Source organism: Crocodylus porosus, unplaced genomic scaffold (assembly GCF_001723895.1).
Source record: "Crocodylus porosus isolate Cpor-Errol unplaced genomic scaffold, CroPor_comp1, whole genome shotgun sequence".
Lineage (NCBI taxonomy): Eukaryota > Metazoa > Chordata > Crocodylia > Crocodylidae > Crocodylus > Crocodylus porosus.
This window is the reverse complement of record NW_017728906.1, coordinates 107339405-107359744: the sequence shown is the minus strand read 5'-3', so window position 1 is coordinate 107359744 and position 20340 is coordinate 107339405. Positions and strand designations below refer to the sequence as shown.

The following is a 20340-nucleotide window of genomic DNA, read 5'->3' as shown; positions in this document are numbered from 1 at the left end:
AGGCTTAGGGCTTTTTGGACCTAATCAACAGGTTAGCTGGTAATGTCCCTCCATTCCTTCCTTGGAAAAAGTTATTTAAGAAGAGCTTGCACTAATGAGAGAGGCTTTTGTTTTCTTGATAGGGTGATAAACACTGAGTTAGGGGTGATAAACATGGTGTTATCAACTCCCTGCTGGGCTGGTTAGAAGGAGGGGGAACCCCTCTGTAACCAGAGTGTCCTGCCAGGGTTGGCCACCACCGCCCCCTTCAGCTCAGCCCTGTGGAAGGGACGGGAGGGCTGCTCTAGCACCGCCCAGCTTCTAGCTTGACCCACTGCAGGCATGCGCCTGCATTTCTTCAGCCCAGGGGGGATGTCTGTACTGTAACAAACCGGTTCAGCCTGGCCAGGTTAGACTAACCTGCAAAGATTGAATCAATTCAGGCTCAGGCTTTTTGAATGTCTATCCCTAGCCTTTAAGGACAATGAACGTGGCTAAGCAGAGAGTTCATTCTTGTTTTGCACATTTAACTTTTGCAAGGGAGTCTGGTACTGCAGTAGTTCTGCAAAACAGTCTGTAGCTATCTAGCATATTGCTGGATTTATTTATTTATTATTTCTCCCCAGTGAGTTGCCTTCTGTTTTCTGATGCTGATTTCACATCTCAGATACTTTTTCTTCTGTGTGGTGTATTGGTTTCACTGGCTGGGGAGAGAGAGCTGTTGACCCTGCAGAATGTGTCTGTAGGAAAGAAATACGAGTTTATTTAAACTTGGGCTCCGATCCACAAAAACACTTAGGTGCTTAAAGTGGGACTTAGGCACAATTTAGCTGCCTAAACCAAAGATCCACCTAACCCCACCTGACCTCTCAGTCACCAGAAAGTCTGTAGACTCCTCAGCCAAGAAGGCAAGAGTCCTGGGAACTGAGAGGGAGCAGCACAGAGGAAGTGTGACTAGCTAAGTGATACGGACCTGGGTTGCAGAGTCCAGAGTTTTATTCCCAACTTCCAATGTTGTTTGTTCATGTTATGGAATAGCTATTAAATGCATAATATATAAGCTGCCATGGAATAAGGGATAAGAGCCCAGATTTCAGATTTATAAGGGAATATTACAAATGAGTGGTTTCAGTACTCACAAGATTTGGTCTTGCTTTATTTATTTAGTTAGTTACTTATTTTAATTTATTGAGGCACTCAGAACATGGAAGCTGAGAGGGAGTCAATTCTGTGAGGTAAAGTGAGAATAAGAGCTCATTCCAGCTTGGAGCAAAATTTAGCAGTGTTTAAGAGGTTGAAGAGATGGTGTTAATTCTCACTTTCCAAGATTCCTCAGATATTGAGGTTTTAGAGGCAGTAAACTCATATGAATACATATTCTTTCATGGAAATCTTTATGCTTCTCTTAGCACAAGAAGATATTTCTGTGGGTAGTATTTCTTCCCTATGGTGATATTTGATAAGCACTTATATTGCTCTATAATATGTTTTGCCTTTGCCTGTATATTTTAACTGTTTTCTCTGGCTGTGCTAGACTCTAGGGAGGAATCATAAACTGCTTATAACTGAGGAACAGGAAATTCCGAAAATATTTTTCAAATTCCTCAATTTAAAAATATAGCTTCTGCAAGTAGCATGTGGTGCATCATAAGTAGAATCTGATTACTGCTAGATGACGCTCTGCTTGCTGATCTTAAAACCTCACAATCTTTATGTGCTGTAAAATTGTAGTAATTGCAACTACTCATCCTAATACAGGTTTGTTGTGTTGGTCCCACTTGATAACAGTGAGGGCAGATTTAGCTTCTGGTAGTTCTCAGCATGGTTTCAGTTGTTTGGAGGAATTATATCAGTGCATCTCTTGACTGCCCCTTCTTGGTTAAAACCAGGCACTCATAAGGCCAAGCTAATAGCCTCTCCTTTGATTTAAAGAAACTTGAACCACCCACAAGGTAACTTGCCATCTTTATTTCTGTTTGTTTATTATTATACATTCTCTTCCAGCAGGAAGATGAGAGAGAAGCATGTTCATTATGCCTACTTTAAGGATTATATATAGTTTTTGAATTTACAATTTTGCTGCTACATGCTTTATAATATTATATTATAATTATATTTATTTTAATAATCTAAAAGTGTTTATCTTAGTTATATAATGGGGTACAGGAGGTAAAAGTCAGTTAAACAATGTCTGTTTTAGACAGTTACGGATTTATCATCTCCAAGTAGTATTAGCTGTGTTCCTTCTGGCCAGCTATTCTTATTCCTGTTAATTTTGATCTTCAAATATATTAGGCTACCTTCAATCTGAGGTAACGTCAATGGAAACACTATAAACTAACACTGATGTAACTGGGCCAAGGACTTGACCCTGTATGCTGTAAACTGTAATACATACTTATGTACATTGAAATGGAAGCATAGGGAATGGCAGAAAAATTAAGATTTATACTTTTACAAACACATTTACTTTTAATATAGCTAGTTTAAAAGCTATTATTCGTATTACTGATATTCACATGAACATTTATACTATGTTAAGACAAGATGTCCTGGTCAGCGTATCTTGAAAGCCAATCCAAGTAGCCCAACTAAGATTCAGGGTATTAATTTCACAGCAGTACCCTTTAGTTACCAGTTAAAGTGCTCTTTGCTTGCTTTTTTTTAAAGCCTTTTTTCATTTTCAGTGCATAATAGCATTAATGACCCACTAGGGGTAATGGCTGGCAGCTAAGCTGTAGGCTGTGAACACCTCCGAGTCAGTCACTTGATTCTATTGAAAATCTGCGTGTTTCAATAGTTGTTGTTTAATTAATCATGTAATATTTTGCTTCAAGATGCTAAAATGCTATCAAAAGCTATAAAGTAACGAATGACTTTTTTTTTCAGGGACGTTGTACAAGAGAGAACTGCAAGTATCTCCATCCACCAACACATTTAAAAACTCAACTAGAAATTAATGGCAGAAACAACTTAATCCAGCAGAAAACTGCAGCAGCAATGCTTGCCCAGCAGATGCAGTTCATGTTTCCAGGAACACCGCTTCAGTCAGTGGTAAGTATATTTTCTTAAATGACATGTTTGGGATGTCAGATGTGGGATTATTTTGACTTTAAAAATGGTCTCTAAACCATTGCCAATGAGCTGCAGAAGTGCAGGAAAAAATGGCCAAATTCAGATTTGTATGCTGAGGTGCTAGAGCAAAGGTGGGCAAAGTGATGGATCCTGCCAGTGGCTGGACTCCATTTCCCAGCAGCCACTGTCCACATTGCTGTGGCCTGTTTCCATAGAAACTCGGAGAGGCAGGGCCATGACAGTGTGGGAGCTGGGGTTTCTGTGGAGACTAGCCCATGCAGTTCTGGCAGGGCAGCACAGATTGCTGCGCTGGGGCTGGGGCTGCGGTTGGGATTTTGCAGTGGTGACCACATGGTCTGGAGCTGGAGCAAAGCCACAATCTGCTGCCTGCACACCCCTGTGGCTCTGCCTCGACTCTGGTCCACACTCTCACCACTGCAAAATCCCAGCCTCAGAGCAGCTCCTCTCCTAGCTGCATGCCCTGCCAGTGAGGCTTCAGGCTGGTCTCCATGGAAAACCCAGCCCCACAGTGTCACCCCGCCCAGGGTCTCCACAGAGACCAGCCGTAGCAATGCGGGCAGGGGCTGCTGGGAAGTGGAGTCCCCTGCTCCCAAATCTGGCCCATCGGCCAGACTTTGCCCACCCCCTGTTAGAGGTAGATTAGCACATATCCCCTTTATGATCGAGCTTCACCTGTTTTCCCTTGTTTTTCTCAGGCTTGCAAGAAATTTGCACAAGATACCTGCTCAGGTGAAAAATGTTAAAAACTGTCTTGATTACATAGTCTTGTTCCCTGACTTTCTTGAGCCAAATAACTTCAAATAATCTTTAATTTCAGATTGTTTCCTATACCTGACTTGAAGAAGATGCATATTAGTGGGTTGTGTTTTCTTCCAAGCATGAAGATTGATGTGTGCCAAATGTAATAGGCAAAAAAAGCTTACAATATGGCATCTTTACAAGCTTCAACACACTATGTGTGAAATCATAAAGCATCCTGAGGCACTTCAAATCCAGAAGGAGATACAAAGCAAGAATCTTACAGGCATTAATAATAGCGTTGTATGTACATATAAGTAACCAGGAATCAAATTTTACCATTCAGACAGGATGAGGCCATCATGGAATAGGGACAGGTATATACTGCTGTCATGGGATAGGCCTTCTTGGTAGTAAAGTTAGTATTGACTTCTATACAACACTGCAGTCATTACTGTGATTAAAGCAGCGTAGATATACTCTGAAAATTAGAAGCGAGTTGGCAGTAATTACTTCAGGGGTTGTTAACCGGGGGTATGTGTACCCCGGGAGTACTTGGACCAGTCCTAAGGGGTACGCACAAGCAGGCGGGGATGGAGCTCTGCCACCTCTCAGGAGCAGGGCTGGGGCGGGGAAAGGGGGGTGGTGCCCCTCTGTGGGCCTGGGAAGCTTGCATGCAGCAGCTGCCGCAGCTACACACCAACCCAGTGAGCTTCCCCACCCTGCCTCGGTCCTGCTCCTGGGAAGTGGCAGTGCTCCATCCCCGCCTGACCACACCCACCCACCCACCCACCATTGGATATGTATATCTATCGTTAGAGGTTTTTAAGACCCAAGTAGACAAAGCCTCCTCTAGGATGATCTAGTTGGAGATTGTCCTGCTTTCAGCAGGGGGATGCACTAGATCAGCATTTCTTAACCTGTGGATCATGATGCAAAAGTGAGTCGCAAGAACATATGAAAGGGCTGTGAACATACTTTTAAATGGGTTCTCTTTCAAAAAAAAAAATCATGGAAAACTGGTTTTTCCCTTGCAGGCTGGCAGAGCTCCAGCCTGTGAGAGGCTGCTTGGGGGCCCCCCTCCCCCGCACATGGAGGGTTTGGGGGCTGGGGGTGGGGGAGGCACTGGGTCAGGACTGGCCACTGATGTTTACAAATAGGTTCTGGTACAAGAAAGGTTGAGAACCACTGGACTAGATGACCTCCTGAGGTCACTTCCAGCCCTAATTTTCTGTGATTCTATAATTCCATATGTATTCTGTATATATAACATTGACATGAGAGGAGAAAAGGGCTAATCTCAGGGGCTGAAGGAGTAGGGAGAATGGAGGGCAGAGAGGGTTCCTGTGGAGACAAGAAAAATGTGATAGAGCAAGCAAGGAGATTGTGTGATGCAGATAAAAGAAGGCTTTAGTATTCATGGTGTAGGGAAAGAACAAGGAGATAGAAGAGAAAGCTGTAACAAGGAATCAAAGGGGTAGATAACAAAGGATAGCAGCAAAAGAAAGGATTAGGGGTTGGAGAAAAAGGAAAAGCAGTGATAGTGAAGAGGTATGGAGAGTAATAGAAATTCGCTACACCAGAACTGAGGGAGGATGACAGTCTGAGAGACAGTCAACATTTTGAGGTTGGACTTTCCCACAAATATTTGAAAGAAATCAAGAGACCAAAAAATCTGCAGTTTATTGGTTAATTGTATTTCTTTTAACCTCATGATTTTTTAAACTCACCCTCTTCAGTTTGATTGATGACTTTGCACCCTTAGGCCTCTGGCAGACATTACACTTAAGATATGATTAGCCTTTTAATTGCGTCTTAAATGGTAACCAAGCCACATGTTCCAGAATTAATGATGTGACAAAACAGGAAAGCAGCCAAAAATTATTCCAGGGTGGGCCTTGCTTGACAGTACTCCCATGTTAGCAGGCTGACAACTGGCTCTGGTACAGCCCTGCATAGGACTGCACACCACTGTTTTCAGGGTGCTGAGTTAAGGGGAGGTGGGTTGGGGTGCCAGGTCATGGGAAGGTGTGGAGCAAGGCATTTGACATCACAGTTACAAAGACCTAGGAATCAAGTAGAAGTTCCCTGATCCCGGAGTCCCTGTTATCAAGTGATTTCTTTGTATGTTGTTTCACTTCAGAGGAGAGATGGATGGTGGAGTCAGGCATCTCTTCAATGTAGTACTACTTTTTACAAAGAAAGTGTAAAATTGCATTTTACCCGAGCACAGGAGGAATCAAATAGGAGACAATTTCCTTTCTTCCAGCGAAAAGTCTCCAGTTGGCTCGAGACTGAGACTGACGATAAGCTGATTGTCAGTCCCAGGCTCAGGACCACACCTGCTCATGCTGTCGCTCTAGGCTCCATCTTTTCACACACTGACAAGTAAGCGATAGCACCATTGGGACCTGATCCTCAATCCAAAAATTACATGGCCAGCCATGTATATGTGGCATAGCCATGGGTGTGATTGGATTGGGGATCAAATCCCATCGCATCATCTAATGAAAGTGTGCCATGGGCTTAGATTTGGCAATGCCAAACTCCAGCATTTGGCCAGGGAAAAGCTGTGGGGTTGGGAACCTGTATATATTCTGTGTATTTCCTGACCTCTGTTCATAGGATTACAGGAACGTAGGGCTGGAAGGGACCTCATGAGGTCATCTGGTTCAGCCCGGTACTCGGGCCTGGATCGTCTCTGACTAAACCATCCCATTTAAGTGTCTACACCACTCTTGACAGTTTCCAGGGCTGGAGATTCCACTTCTCTAGTTAGCTTGTTCCAATGTTTGACCATCTTCATAGTCAGAAAGCTCTTTCAAATCTCCAACCTAAAATTGCTCTGATGCAGGTTGAGTCTGTTGCTCCTAGTCCTGCCCCCTACAGCCACAGAGAAAAGTCTATATATCCTTGCCGCCTTAATCATTCTGTACACAAGTCACCATATCTTTGAATAGGCCACAGCACCTTTCAGATGCATATGTCTGTTTGGTACTTTCTATAACTAAGAAATCACTGCTCCAGTCAGGGCCACTTAGTTTTCCTGAGATCAAACACTTTTTTTACTGTCTAGTGAATTGCTGCAGAAGCCATAGGCAAAGGGCATATCATGCCTTGCTCTAGCAGCTGGTTTTCATGAAGAGTGTCTATTTATAAAACTTACTAGTTATTCTTTAGGTGGTTGAGGTCTGTGCTGTGAATTTAAATAACTTGGGCTACTACCCTGCTGATGACTGTTTTGGAGCAGTATGAAGTGTGGCAAAGTCAAGCATATGAAATTTAAGAAATAGGTATCATGCAACCTTAAGTCTGTACTTTCTTGCATATTGATTGTGACAGGTTTGTAATTAAATGATCACATACATTTTTTTTCAGAACCACTGCGAGTTTTTATGCTTAGTATGGGCTCAACATTATGTATTCAATGAAGTGGTTGTTGGTAGGATTCTTTCATTTACTGTGGAAGTTGTATTGATGCATAATGAAAAGGGTAAGGGCCTGCAGATAGAGAAAAGGTAATTTTGTGGTTAAGGGAGCCCCCCTAAGTCCCAAGTTTGGCACCCAAATTTACTGGACACTTCTGCATAATATTATTAATATTACCAGGAAGCACCAGCTCTAGAGTGACAAACATGACAAAAGAATCTGTGAAATGATTATCAATTCTGCATCCACTTCATGATTTGTGCAAAAAATAGAACTGGAGACAACACACTGAAGGAAGACTATAAACAGGAATATTGAAGAGCTGTCTTATTTCTTGAGCCCCTTATATTCTGTGCATAAATGACACAGGGATTGTATGACAGAAGTAACATGTGAGCATGTAATTAAAGCAGTTGTCATAAAGCATACATGTAAGGGAAAGGGTTATGCAAACTCAATTCTGGGATTTCCTAACTTTGTAATGCTTGACTTTTCAGGGAAGGAAGGATATAAGAGTAATATATCAAAGTTCTGAGAGACACTTGTAGGGTTATTCTTGAGATTATATCTGCTTCCAAGTTATTTACAATAGAATGTTTTCTTTATAATAGTATCTGAAATAACTGAGCATAGAGCTGCTCTGGCAAGAACATTTTCTCCTAAAAAAAAAATTGTCATTATTTTGATTTACAGAATCTTGGCAGTACTTAGTATATAAACCCATTTTAGTGTAATATTCAAAGCCTAAGATGGGAACAGAAGAAAATTTATTTTTCATTTTAATTTTTGACTTCTTGCATGGATGATTATTAGATTCTCTTTTCCTGCAGCTGGGTTCCCTGGCTGATCTTCTGCAGCTCTCAGCATCTTCTCAGGGGCTACACTAGAATCATTCTTGACTAGCAACTTTCTCTATAAACTTTTAATAACCCTTGTGGTCTTAGTCTTTCCCCCAAGGCTATGTCCTTCAGTGCTAATGGCTCTTTTACCCCTTTAATAGAAGCTATATAAACAATCTTGATGAGAAAGATTTCTGCCTCCAAATATCTCTCTAGAGCTCTGTCATGCTTTCGTCCTTCTGTATGTGCCGGTTTATTTGAGAACCTAATATTTACCTTATTTACTTAAATATGAGAAGTTTTTTCCCTCAGTCTACATGGAGAAGAAAGCTTTACATTTGCATACAAGAAAACTGCATTAAATACATTGCCTATCTTTGAACAGCTGCTAAAAGCAGCATGTGCTCAGTAGGGGAAACTAGCTATAAAGGTGATTAAATGCAGACAATAATGAGCATGACCCATATAAAGTATATGATCCATATGGAGCAAACATGCTAATGGGAAGTGACCACATTTTTTTTCCAAAAGTATTTCTATATACATCAACAATTATATATATAAAAAACTACCTCTAACAACCTGTCATGTGACCACCATGGTTAACTTAACAGATCAAAAACACACTTTAACAGTTACATTATTTTAGTCCCATTACAAAGTTTGCACTGCATACTCATGCACCTGCATACCCATCTCTATTCCCTTGAAAATATCACACTTTCATAAAAGACTCCTTGAGTTTCCTCCCTCCTCCCCAGTCATTCTCCTGCTTGTCGTATTCATCGTCATCACATCCTCACTATTGTCCTCCCCATTGTTCTCTTCAGAGGGCTTACCTCTGAAAAGTCTATGCCAGTCCCCTCTATTCCATATGAGTTCCACCATCTCTTTCCCATCATCCTCTTCTGTCTTCCTGTACTACCAGTACATTTGACTCAGGCCCATTTTAATACAGCCCTTGACTGTGAAGTCTGAATGCCTATTTATGAGCAGGTTCCTGGCTTTTCACAGGGCATGCCTGAAGCAGAAGATGAACTAGTTGAAGTGGGCTGTTGGGGCCCCTTGCTGTTTGGTCAAGTGCTTGTAGAGGACTGCAGGGTTCTGAAACCTGTCACCACCAGGAGGAGTGCACATACTTTCTTCCACACCTCTCTGGAGTATGGGCAGTCTCAGAAGAGGTAGTTGTCCATTTCCATCTGCCACCAGCAAGCTTGCCTCAGGCAGTTAGATGGACCTCTCTGACCTGCATTGTTTTTACATGCCCTCACAGGGAGTGTCTGCTGGGCTGCCTGCCAGTTCAAGTCTCTGTGCTCCTTCTGTAGGTCTTTGTGGAAAATTCACTTCCACGTGGCCTGGCACCTGTCACCAGGTGCAATATAATGTCTATGGGCAATATAATGTCTCTTGCCTTCACTATTTCCTGTATCTTGCTGTGGTTCACCAGGGTCACTAAGGCCATGATGTGCAGTTTATATTTGTCTCGGAAGCATTTCAGGATCTCATAAAACCATGGGGACACCTTGGCCCATGGGCTTCCATTGGTAGTCATGTACACCTGCCACTGTTGCAGCACCTGCCCTGAAAGATACTTTACAAAGCAGCTTATTTTGGATTCTGCCATTGTTGCCAGTTTGCAAACCTGACTCATGTACTTGGCTCAGAGGAACAGTAGGATGTCTGGCATTCCTCTGCCTTTAGATCGTTTTGCTTTATACAGTTTGGTCCTTGCTACTTTCTCCCATGTGGACTTCCAAAAGAACATGGCTCTTTGGATTCTGTGGATGGCTTGATCCAAGGGAGGGAAGACAAGGGCGGTGTATAGAAATATTGACAGTAGCTCCACCTTCATCAGGCTACGTACCCCTGACAGGCAGCACAATTGCTGTAGTCCCAGGCTGTGTTTGGTCTTGCCCTCTGTCTTTTTCCATTCTGTCTGTCCTGTCAGCTTTGGGTCAAACTCCACCTCAAGGATCTTTAAGCATTCACAGGGGATGGAAACCCCCAGAGCCAACAAGTCCCCAGGTTCACCCAGGACTAGGCAGGTGCTTTTGCTCAAGTTGAGCTGGGTACTGCCGCTTCGTATACCTGATTATGTTGTGGCACTCTTTCCACTCAACCCTTGTCCCTGCATATGCTGTTAAGGTCATCCATGTAAGTGAGGACTTTTGTCTCTTACCCATTACTTCCAGGGATCTTCATGCCACAGATCCTGAGATCCTGCCTAAGCTGCTGTGCTAGTGGTTCCATAGCACAGATAAACAGGATTGGGAAAAGTGGGCAGCCCTACCTGACAGCTGACTCCACTGCAGTCGAGGCTGTCAGGGACACACTCAACAGTACCCTGCTGCTCATGTTGATGTACAGTGCCTTTCATCCAGGTAACAAAGGTTGCAGGAACTGCCATCTTTTTCAGTGTCTTCTGGAGGAAGTGATGGGATACTCGGTTGTAGGCCTTCTCCAAGTCAAGGGTCAACACAGCAACCATTGGTACTATTGTGCATCTCACAGCTGCATTAAGGTTTCATGGATTTGTCATCCTGGCATCCTACACTCCTGGTCCTCATGATCACTACTCCTATAACAGACCTAAAGCATTTGGTCAAGACTTTGGCCATTAGTTTGTAGTCAAGGTTCAGGAATGTTATTAGATGCCAGTTTCTCAGGTCCTGCCACTCCCTCTTCTTGTAAAGAAAGGTTATGAGGCCCTCCTCTCTCCACGTTCCCAGGTGGTCCTCCTGCAGGTGCTGTCTATAGACTTCCAGCAGGTACAGGCCCATCTAGTCCTAGAAAGCAACATAGAACTCCTTGGACCAGCTGTCTGCTTCAGGATTCTTACCATTCTGAAAACTGCGGAGCATTGTGTTGATCTCCTCCAGCATCCACACTTCCACGAGCTTCTGTCCTTTGTCCTCCCAAAGGACCTGTGTGAGTTTCTGTCAGCAGTCCTGCATTGCCCCCTGGGTCCTCTGTTCATGCCATATAGAGATCCTGGTAGAACACCACCGCCATCTCCACCATCCTTTCATTCTAGCACTGCTCCACCCCCGCTCCTTCTACCAGGTTGGTCATCACTTTCTTCTTGGTTTCCTTTATCTTGCTAAAATAAGCATACCACTCCTCTCCCATCTCTACCTAGTGGGCCCAGGCCAGGAAGATCTTCCTGGCCTGTGTGGTGGGCCAGTAGGGGGTGCTCCTGTGTTGAGCCACCCACCTCAGTGCGCCCGACCACCTTCCAGGCTCTGAGTGCCTCCCTGGGGGTGCCTCATGTCTGGCCAACCTGCTTCCTGGAGCACACCCACTAGCCTGGGGTTAAAAACTGCCACCACCCAGGGCTGAGCTTGATTCTGGCTCTCCATCCCCTGGGTAACACAGGCCTAGTAGCCCTCGAGGGCATTTGACTCACTTCAAGCACTTGGGGGTGGTTCCCTCAGTCAGAAGCACAAGTAGTGGTCTCCCTTAGTCAGCCAAACTAGGGGGACCCCAAGGCATAATCTAGACCCACTCCCAATAAGTCTCCCACACTAGGTACAAAGGACAACTTTATTGGTTACAAGGGGTAGGGTTGGAATAGGGTACAGGGTAGAGCAATATCAGAGAAATCCCATAGAGCAAACTGGCATAGCTGGGTAGCCTTTGATCGCGCATCTGAGTTACTGCAAGCTATATATCAAATTAGATCTCAGGTAGCTTACTCACAAGTGACATCCAGAGGCAGGTGGAGATTCCCTCTGGAGGCAGGCAGTTCCTTGATCATGAGTTTTGAGAGAGAAAGTAAGTTTCAGATGGTCCAGCTCTTCTTTCTCTCTGAATCTTCCTCATGGCTGCTGCCCACATCCTCCTGGGCAGTCCTTAACTTATCTATCCTTTATGACCTCATTTACCTGATCCAATGGAGGCCAGCACCCATTGGCCGCCAGCCAACCAATTTGAAATGCATCACTAGTTGCTGGGCAGACTGGCAGTTCCTAGCTCCCCAGGGAGCCCAAGCCCCTCACCCAGGTATGTGATGCCGGTCATGTAGGCAGAGAGAACAGGTTCCCCCCCCTCCCTCAGGAATGTATCCAGCTCAGGTTACCTAAAGAGATAGGGTAAGATGTGTACCCTCTGCAGGACCCATCTTAACCAAATTGTCACAGAGCACAGCTTTTGGGGAGTAACAGAGGTGGCCTTCTGCCACAGCCTGTTCCTTGAACTAGGCCCTGATCTAAGTCTTCACCTCCCACATGGACTCCCTCACGTCCCAACCCCAAGCCACCTGTTTGTGCAAGCTCTTCAACTTGCGGTTTAGGCATTCATGTTGCCTTCTCTGGATCTAGGCCGCCTCCTTCCATCCTTCCAGAAGAAATCCCTTATTCTCTCTTTCATGCTTGCCTACCACTCTGCGTGGTTCGGGTATCCAGGTCATAGGGTTTTCCATCCTGTATAGTGCTGTCTGAACTCCCACTGTATCTTCTTGTCATCCAGAAGGGTCACATTCAGTTTCTACACAGCCTTGACCACAAGGATAGGTTGGTGCAAGCCAAGTGAATGAGACATATGGTACTGTCCATTGAGTGTGATCCTCCTCAGTTCTGACTGTTTTCGAAGTTGTAATGAGCCACTGCATTGCATACATTTCAACTTCCTCTTCATTCCCACAGCTGAGCTGTGCCTTTCTTTCCCATCTCCAGTGATTCCTGTTTCTACTCCAGCATGAAATGTCTGGCAAACATCATCAAATGGGGCCCCAAATAGTTTACTAAGAAGCCCTCTGTTGCCCCCTCTCTCAGCCTGGCACATATTTTTAGTGCAGACTGGAGCTGGGGTGGTGCCAGGCTTTTTCGGGGGGGAGGGAGGGGTTGGGCTGGGCTGGGCTTGGGGCGGGGGGCAGCAGCGTTGGGAGTTGGGCTACGGGGGCAACTGCAGCCACCCAAAAATCCTCCATAGCCTCCCCATCTCCTTTCCCAGCACTGCTGCCACCCACCCCAAGTGCAGCCCTGACCCAATTATCCCACCAAGAAAAGGCCAGCACTGCCCTAGTCCTAGCCTGCAGTGGCAGCCTGCCCTCACCCTCATGCAGATTGCTGGCACATGGCCCCCGTGCCCTCCCCATGCACATGCAGCAGTGGGAGCTGCCACCCCCTCCCTGCACCAGGCACCCTGTGGGCGAGCCAGCTGTACAGGGTCTGCCGCTTCCCCAGCCCCAGCTCCACTCCTTCCCTCACTGCCGTGGGGGTGGGGGCAGATCAAGGCCTCAGAGAGCAGGACACAGGCAGGAGCAGGGTCTGGGGTGAGTGGGGCCCCGGCCGGGCCAGCTGGTGGGACAAGCAGAGGCCTGGAGCCCCACTCGCCCCAGCCCCTGCACCTGCCTGTGCCCCACTCCCTCCTTCACTGCTAGGGCCTCTATCTGCCCTCCACCCCTTCTCCCACAGACTTACATGCGGGGTGGGGTGCCCCCAAATAATTTTTTCACCCTCCACCTTGATCTCCCCACACCCCCTCTTTTCTCCCCACAGACTTACTGGGGGCAGGGGCACGGTAGAATCGTGGGTTGCTTTTTAATTCAAAAAGTGATCTCCTGCTTAAAAAGGTTGGAAACCATTACTCTAAAGTATCTACTCTTGCCATTGTTAGAGACAACATACTGGGGTCGATGGACCATTCGTCTGACCTAGTACGGCACTTACATTTTTATGACTTACCTCTGTTCTGCCAGCTGTCAACCTGAGAAAAAAACATAACTAATGGGTCCTGTTTATGTTCATAATATTTGGTCCAATTGCCAGAGGTGACAACTTAATATTGTATAAACATGGCACAGTCCAAGTTTTTGATGTCACTGCCATACTGAACTAAAATTGTATACAATAACCAAAGACAACATGCGAATTGATAACAGTAACATGCCAGTTTACATACTGTTATTATAAGCACGGGCTTAATGTATGGAATGGCATTTCACTTATAAAATTCAATGCTGAGAAAAATATCAGGTTTTTCAAAGAAAGGTAGAGCTAGAGAAACAACAGTAGGTCAAAGTTGCCCTTTATTTTAGGTGTATAAATAAACATGACCTGTAAGCTGGTCCTCAGTGAAGTTCACCCAGCTTCAAATTTCACTTTGTAGAAATGCACTGCAAATTTTGTTTACTCTTTATGATCTGATTAAGAAAATGAGTAAAACCTAGAGAGAACGTGCAGAACACTGTAACTAAGTTCTGTGATTTTTTTTTTAAGTCTTAGTGTAAAATCACATTCATTGTTCATCTCATTGTGTTTCCATTTTGCAGCCTACGTTTCCAGTAGGTCCAACAATAGGAACGAACACAGCTATTAGTTTTGCTCCTTATATAACACCAGTAACACCTGGAGTTGGGTTAGTTCCTACTGAAATCCTACCCACGCCACCTGTAATTGTTCCTGGAAGTCCACCTGTCTCAGTCCCTGGTTCAACTGCTACTCAGAAACTCCTCAGGACTGATAAACTGGAGGTACTACAAACCGCATTGTGATTGGAAATGCAATTCTCTGCTATTTTTATATGTAAGAGCGTTGAAAAAGATTAATTGCTTTTAGAACTGTTTTCTGCCAAAAACCTAAACTGCTGTTATTGCAAATGCAGGATATGAACTTGCATTTAGTGGAAATGGTACTATCATGTTTGTGTATTTTAAATAAAATTAAGTCAACATGTTATAAAATTGACTATTCAGACTTAATTTGTCTAATAAACATTGAAAGTAACACATATTTGTTATTTTTTTAAAATGCCTCTTAATCTTGGTGAATTTCTTTACAGAGAAATTAACAGGCACATAAGATTTATACCCATAATATCATGTGCACTACTTTACAACGTTTTAATCTGATAAGGAAATATCTGTAGGTTCTAAAGGCCAATTTGTCTCTAGTATTAACTCAGCCTTAAGAAATTGCACTCTATAAATTTCTAAAATAGGAATTGTGTAGTTGACCACAAATGGGCGAACTCCACACATATGCATTGAACCCAGGAAGGCTCTACATGTACTTGTGGCTATTTCCATGTTCAGCCAGTTTAGAGCACTGGGGTCTTAGAAGTCTACAATCTGTATGTCAGGTTCAGATAACTAGTAATATGGCCCCAGCAGGAAGGTACTTCTCTGAAAATGGGAACTTAAATATTCAGGTTAAAAGAAATCAGATCTGTCTCAGTGATTTGATTTTTGGTTTTGGTTTTTAAAGAACAGAAGCATTAGTTTTGTTTTATGGTCCTGCAGAACACAGTGAGATTGATCCCAAATCTTCTCTATGGTATATAAGAGCAGGGCTTGACAACATGTTCCAGTGGTGGGCCAGAATGACCCAGGTCAGATCAAAGGCTGGCTGGTAGGAGCAGCTGCTGCCACCCCTACCTCCACCCCCCATTTCTCACTTGCAGTGTACACACATTCAGATATTCTGTGAGGATTATCTCAGGTTGGTTCTCCTAGTAGCAGAGCTTACCCAGAGCTGTGTGTGGCTCTGAGAATGGAGAATATTTGAGGCTCTGAGAATGGAGAGCTTGTAGTGCTGACACTATGCAGCCAGGGCAGGGGTATGTGCACACATCTCAACAGGCAATGCTAGCTCCCTTAGTCTGCCAGACAACTAATGGCATCAGTAAATAAGGCAGCCCTGACAGGCTGCCCCAGACTACCCATGGTCAGCCTGTTTATTCCCAGGTTATTTTTCTCCTGGAGTGGTAATTTTTTGCGAAAAATCCTGAACACCTATACATACACTCATGATTTCTACTGGGAGAGTAATGACTCTCCTAGGAAAAACAGAATGTCTGTATGAGGTCACTGTGACCAAACTGCCTGGCTGCAGCGCAACACAGTGCGTTGGGGGCAAAGCCTTCCACTGCCCTAAGTTGCCATTCTCTCTATTAGAGGAACACTTCTTCTGTCAATACAATCGGACTGATACAAGCAAGACCAGAATGGAACCAGATATTTTGCGCTTCTTAATTGGCTTCTCTGGAGCAAATAATTAACAACACTACTCCCAGAGGTTTAATGTTGGGAAACAAGCAGAGAGGTTTGGGGATGACTTGGTTCTTTGTGCATTCAATTTATATTATGAAGTGACACAGCTGTCATTTCAATATAAATAAAAGCAAGCAAACATTTTAAAAACATAAGCTAAAAACTGGTTAGGTCCCACCACCCCAGGAATTTTAAATGATTACAAACAGAATGTGAAAAACAGAGTGGAAATCACAGTAAAATAGAGTCATATGGGTTTTTTTATATATATATATATATATATATATATATATATATTAGCAACAGTTATCAGGCATCCACTATCAGTAATAAGTATTGTTTTGCACATAGGTATGCAGGGAGTTCCAGCGAGGAAACTGTGCGCGCGGAGAGACTGATTGCCGCTTTGCACATCCTGCAGACAGCACAATGATTGACACAAATGACAACACTGTAACCGTTTGTATGGATTATATAAAAGGTCGTTGCATGAGGGAGAAATGCAAATATTTTCACCCTCCTGCACATTTGCAGGCCAAAATCAAAGCTGCTCAACACCAAGCCAACCAGGCTGCAGTGGCAGCTCAAGCGGCTGCTGCAGCTGCTACAGTGATGGTAAGTGCTAGAATATATGGCTGATTTTTTCATAAACTTCTTAATTGTGGTTTGACGTCAAGCAGTAGCATTTTTTAGGAGGCTGTTAAATTTTACATTCTTCATAAAAGTTGAGAAATTATAAAATTATTACTATTGCTTTAGGGAAATGAAAAAATTACCTTTTGTTTTTCCCTCAATAATTTCAGAACAATATTTATGTCCTTTGAGTACAGTGAAGCAGTTAGACAGTTTCTGCTGCCTTTGCTCTCTCTCTCTCAATTATATGCTAAATTTGCTTCCTAACATTTCTTGATGAAACATAAAACTGGTGAAATTGAAATGGTCCACGGAAAATATGTAAACCTGTGCTGTGTTAGCTCCTTGCTGGCAGAAACCCAATGTGAAAATTAGGGAATGAGAATTAAAGAAAAAACAATTTTGTGCCTGAAGTGTAGGCCATAGATAAGAGACCCGGGCTTTTTTGTTTTCAGTTTCCCCACTAACTTACTCTAGTGTCCTGGGCACTGTGCCTCAGTTTCTCCATTAGTAAAATGAGAATAGTGAGATTTCAGTCATTAGTTTTTTCAGACATTGAGAGACTATTCTGTGAATGCTATGATAAAACCTATATCGAAAATCACATCAAGTAAGGTTTTTTAAAAAAAGTTGTTTTCAGGTGCTTCAAGTATCTTTGTTTTAAAATATGGCTGACACTTGCTAGCAAAAATTCCACAGAAGTGAATAAATAAGGCTTGCAAGATTTTATTCTGGGGACAGAAGTACAGTCAGTACAGATCAAAGAAGCATTGTCCTAACTCCTGGCACTGAAAGAATAATGACACAGATGTGACTTGTGGATAGTGCATACAACAGTTATAGACAATACAGTTACTCTGAGAATAAGAAGCCTACCAAAAACAAGTACAGTACAGTATATAACGATCATAGGCTATTGTATCTCAGAAATAAATAGAGACCAGACGTTCCAGGGACAAAGAGTGAGTTTCTTTCAAATATGACTACTGAAAGAATTAAGACTTCCAAACACAAGAAAACAGCAGAAGACAATTTCCTTCAAATTAGTATTTTCTCTTGTCATATGAAAATTTTAGTTAAACCTAGAGATCTACCTGGAATTAAAAAGGCATGAGATTTTTGCAGTAGCACTTCTGCAACATGCAAAATTCATCTTGTGTTTAGAAAAAGTAATAAGATAAGCAAAAGCACATTTTTTCCTGAATCTAAGGAATCATAGGATATGTTTTCTGTGATTCAAATAAGCCATATTAGAAATTTTGAGATCCTAAGATTCAGGACTACGTGGAGAATCTTTAGAAACACAGGGCTGAATTACATGGCCTCTGCCACTACAATGGGAGAAGGCAGAGGCCATGTAACTGAGAGGCTGTGTAGATCCCTTCCACAGAAAATTATATTCATGAGCTTTAATCGGATATTTAGATTCCCCAGAGCAACAGTACAAGCAAAAAAAACAAAAAAAACCATTCTGCATTACAGTCATTTTTATTTAATGCAAATCTAGAACAAAGGAACCCATCAGGTAAAATAAGTGGGATCATATCTCCACTGACATAAATAATATAGGGAATGACAAAGAAAAGCAATAGCTAATGCATTCTAAATAAGAGTCCCAAAATATTCAAGGGAAATTGTTCAGAAGTAGCCACTGGAAATCTCTGGTTGTTCTTTGTAAAAGACAAACAAAGATCTTTAACCAAACACATTCTGCTTCCAGACTGATTCTCAACTTGAAATTATGACTTGAGAAGAGGAAATTGTGACATATTGTAGTGGTTGGGCAGGGATACAGGTCAAAGCCCCCCTCTACACATGCAGATAAAGACATGATGGGATCTAATGCACGATCCACACAGTTCCACTTCCTGCCACACACGAATGGCAGGAGATGTGATTGTGTGATCACACTTTAGATCCCATGACATCCTATTGCATATATCAGCAAGAAGCAGGCTTACATGTCTGAGAGCTGCCTCTGCTGACAGAGCTCCCACCCACAGGGACAATGTGCAGCTAGTACCATCATGCAGCTGACAGGACTCTCAATCCTGGCTGTGCCCCACCTGCAGATGGGGCTGAAAGTCCCTGCAGCTGACAGGTCTTTTCATCCCAGCTGCACCGCACATAGCTGGCACCAAGAGTCCTTATACCTGATGGGCCTCTTGGCCCCACCTGCATATTTGGTACAGCTGGAGTGCCATCAGCTGCGGGACTTTCAGTCCCAGCAGCCATGGAGGGAGCACTGCTGTAGTCTCCTACCCCCAGGGATGCATAGGGTGCCCTTCATCTGGGAGACCACAGCAGCTGCAGTCTTCTAGCTGTGGGGTCCATGGAGCAATAGTTGGGAGATCGCAGCAGCCTCGATCTCCCAGCCACTGCCTGGAGCACCCTGCTGCTGAGAGATCTCAGTGGCTGCAGTCTCCCAGCCCCAGGTGTGTGATGAGCACCCCAGCAGCTGGAAGATCACAACAGCTGTGCTCTCCCAGCTGCAGACTGCCTACACATGCAAATCAAAGCCAGATAGAAACCAGCTATACAGCTATTGCATGTTTTCAAGCATTAACTTTATAGATGTTTGAACCTTTTTAAGGTGCAATAGTTCATAGATTTTAGAGCTGGAAGGGACCTTGGAAGTTCATCAAGTCCAGCTCCCTGCCCAAACAGGAAGTCAGCAAGGGTCATAGGATCCCCGCAAGATAGACATCCAAATGTCTCTTGAAGGTGTTCAAAGTAAGTGCTTGAACCACCTCCGGTGACAATCTATTCCAAACCTTGGGGGCTTGGACAGTAAAGAAGTTCTTCGTTATGTCCAGCCTGAAACGGTCATGGAAGTGTTTGTGACCGTTCAATCTTGCCATGCTTTGGGGCGCTCTGGTGAACAGATGTTCCCCCAGATCCTGATGAGCACCCTTGATAAACTTATAGGTGTCCACCAGTTCACCCCTGAGCCTGCACTTTTCCAGGCTCAAGAGTTCCATAGCTCTGAGCCTCTTATTGTAAGGTCTGTTTTCCTGACCTCTGATCATGCGCATGGCTCTCCTTTGGACTCTCTCAAGCTTCTCCACGTCTAAATGTATTGCACAATTAAGGTAACTGCATAATAGATACAACATATAGAGGGATCCAAAGAATCTCAGGTCCTTGAGGCTTAGATCACTCAAGGCCTCCTATTATTACTAAAGGAATGCATTATTTTGCAAACTTCACTTTTCATAAAAGTTCAAATACAACGTACTTTTTTTTCCTTTTGCTGTAGAACGTGCCTGAAGTACATCTTCAGCAGTGTTGGTCCTTTTGTAACTTCTCAAAGCTCTTAATAACCAGCCCTCAGGCACATTTTGCAGTAACTTAAAAACTGCAGTTCCTTAATTATACTGTGTGGATCACTGATGGCTTATGCAGTAACTTCATTTCCTCCTTGTCTTCTCATTTCCTAGTCCCCAGTTGTCATAGTTGCCAGAAGGAAGCAACCATAATTGTGACAGGAGGAAAGTGGTCTAGTGAATTCCATCTACTGAGATGTAGTTCACATTATTTTTGGACATGGGTTGGCATCCTCCAACCTCCAGACAAAATCTGTCCCTCAGAGTCATTTTAATCCAGTCCATAGAGACGGGAGGCTTCACTGATGTT

At 43.6% G+C, this 20340-nt stretch overlaps 1 protein-coding gene across 8 annotated transcripts in view; it reads left to right on the top strand.

The window, feature by feature from the left end:
• Positions 1-20340, top strand: part of MBNL2 (muscleblind like splicing regulator 2) — a 144256-nt gene that overhangs the window by 86163 nt on the left and 37753 nt on the right. For all 8 annotated transcript variants that reach the window (XM_019529736.1, XM_019529733.1, XM_019529731.1 and 5 more), the window contains 3 exons: positions 2869-3033; positions 14353-14553; positions 16423-16686. In XM_019529736.1, the coding sequence (XP_019385281.1) occupies positions 2869-3033; positions 14353-14553; positions 16423-16686 (630 nt within the window). The remainder of the gene's footprint in view (positions 1-2868; positions 3034-14352; positions 14554-16422; positions 16687-20340) is intronic.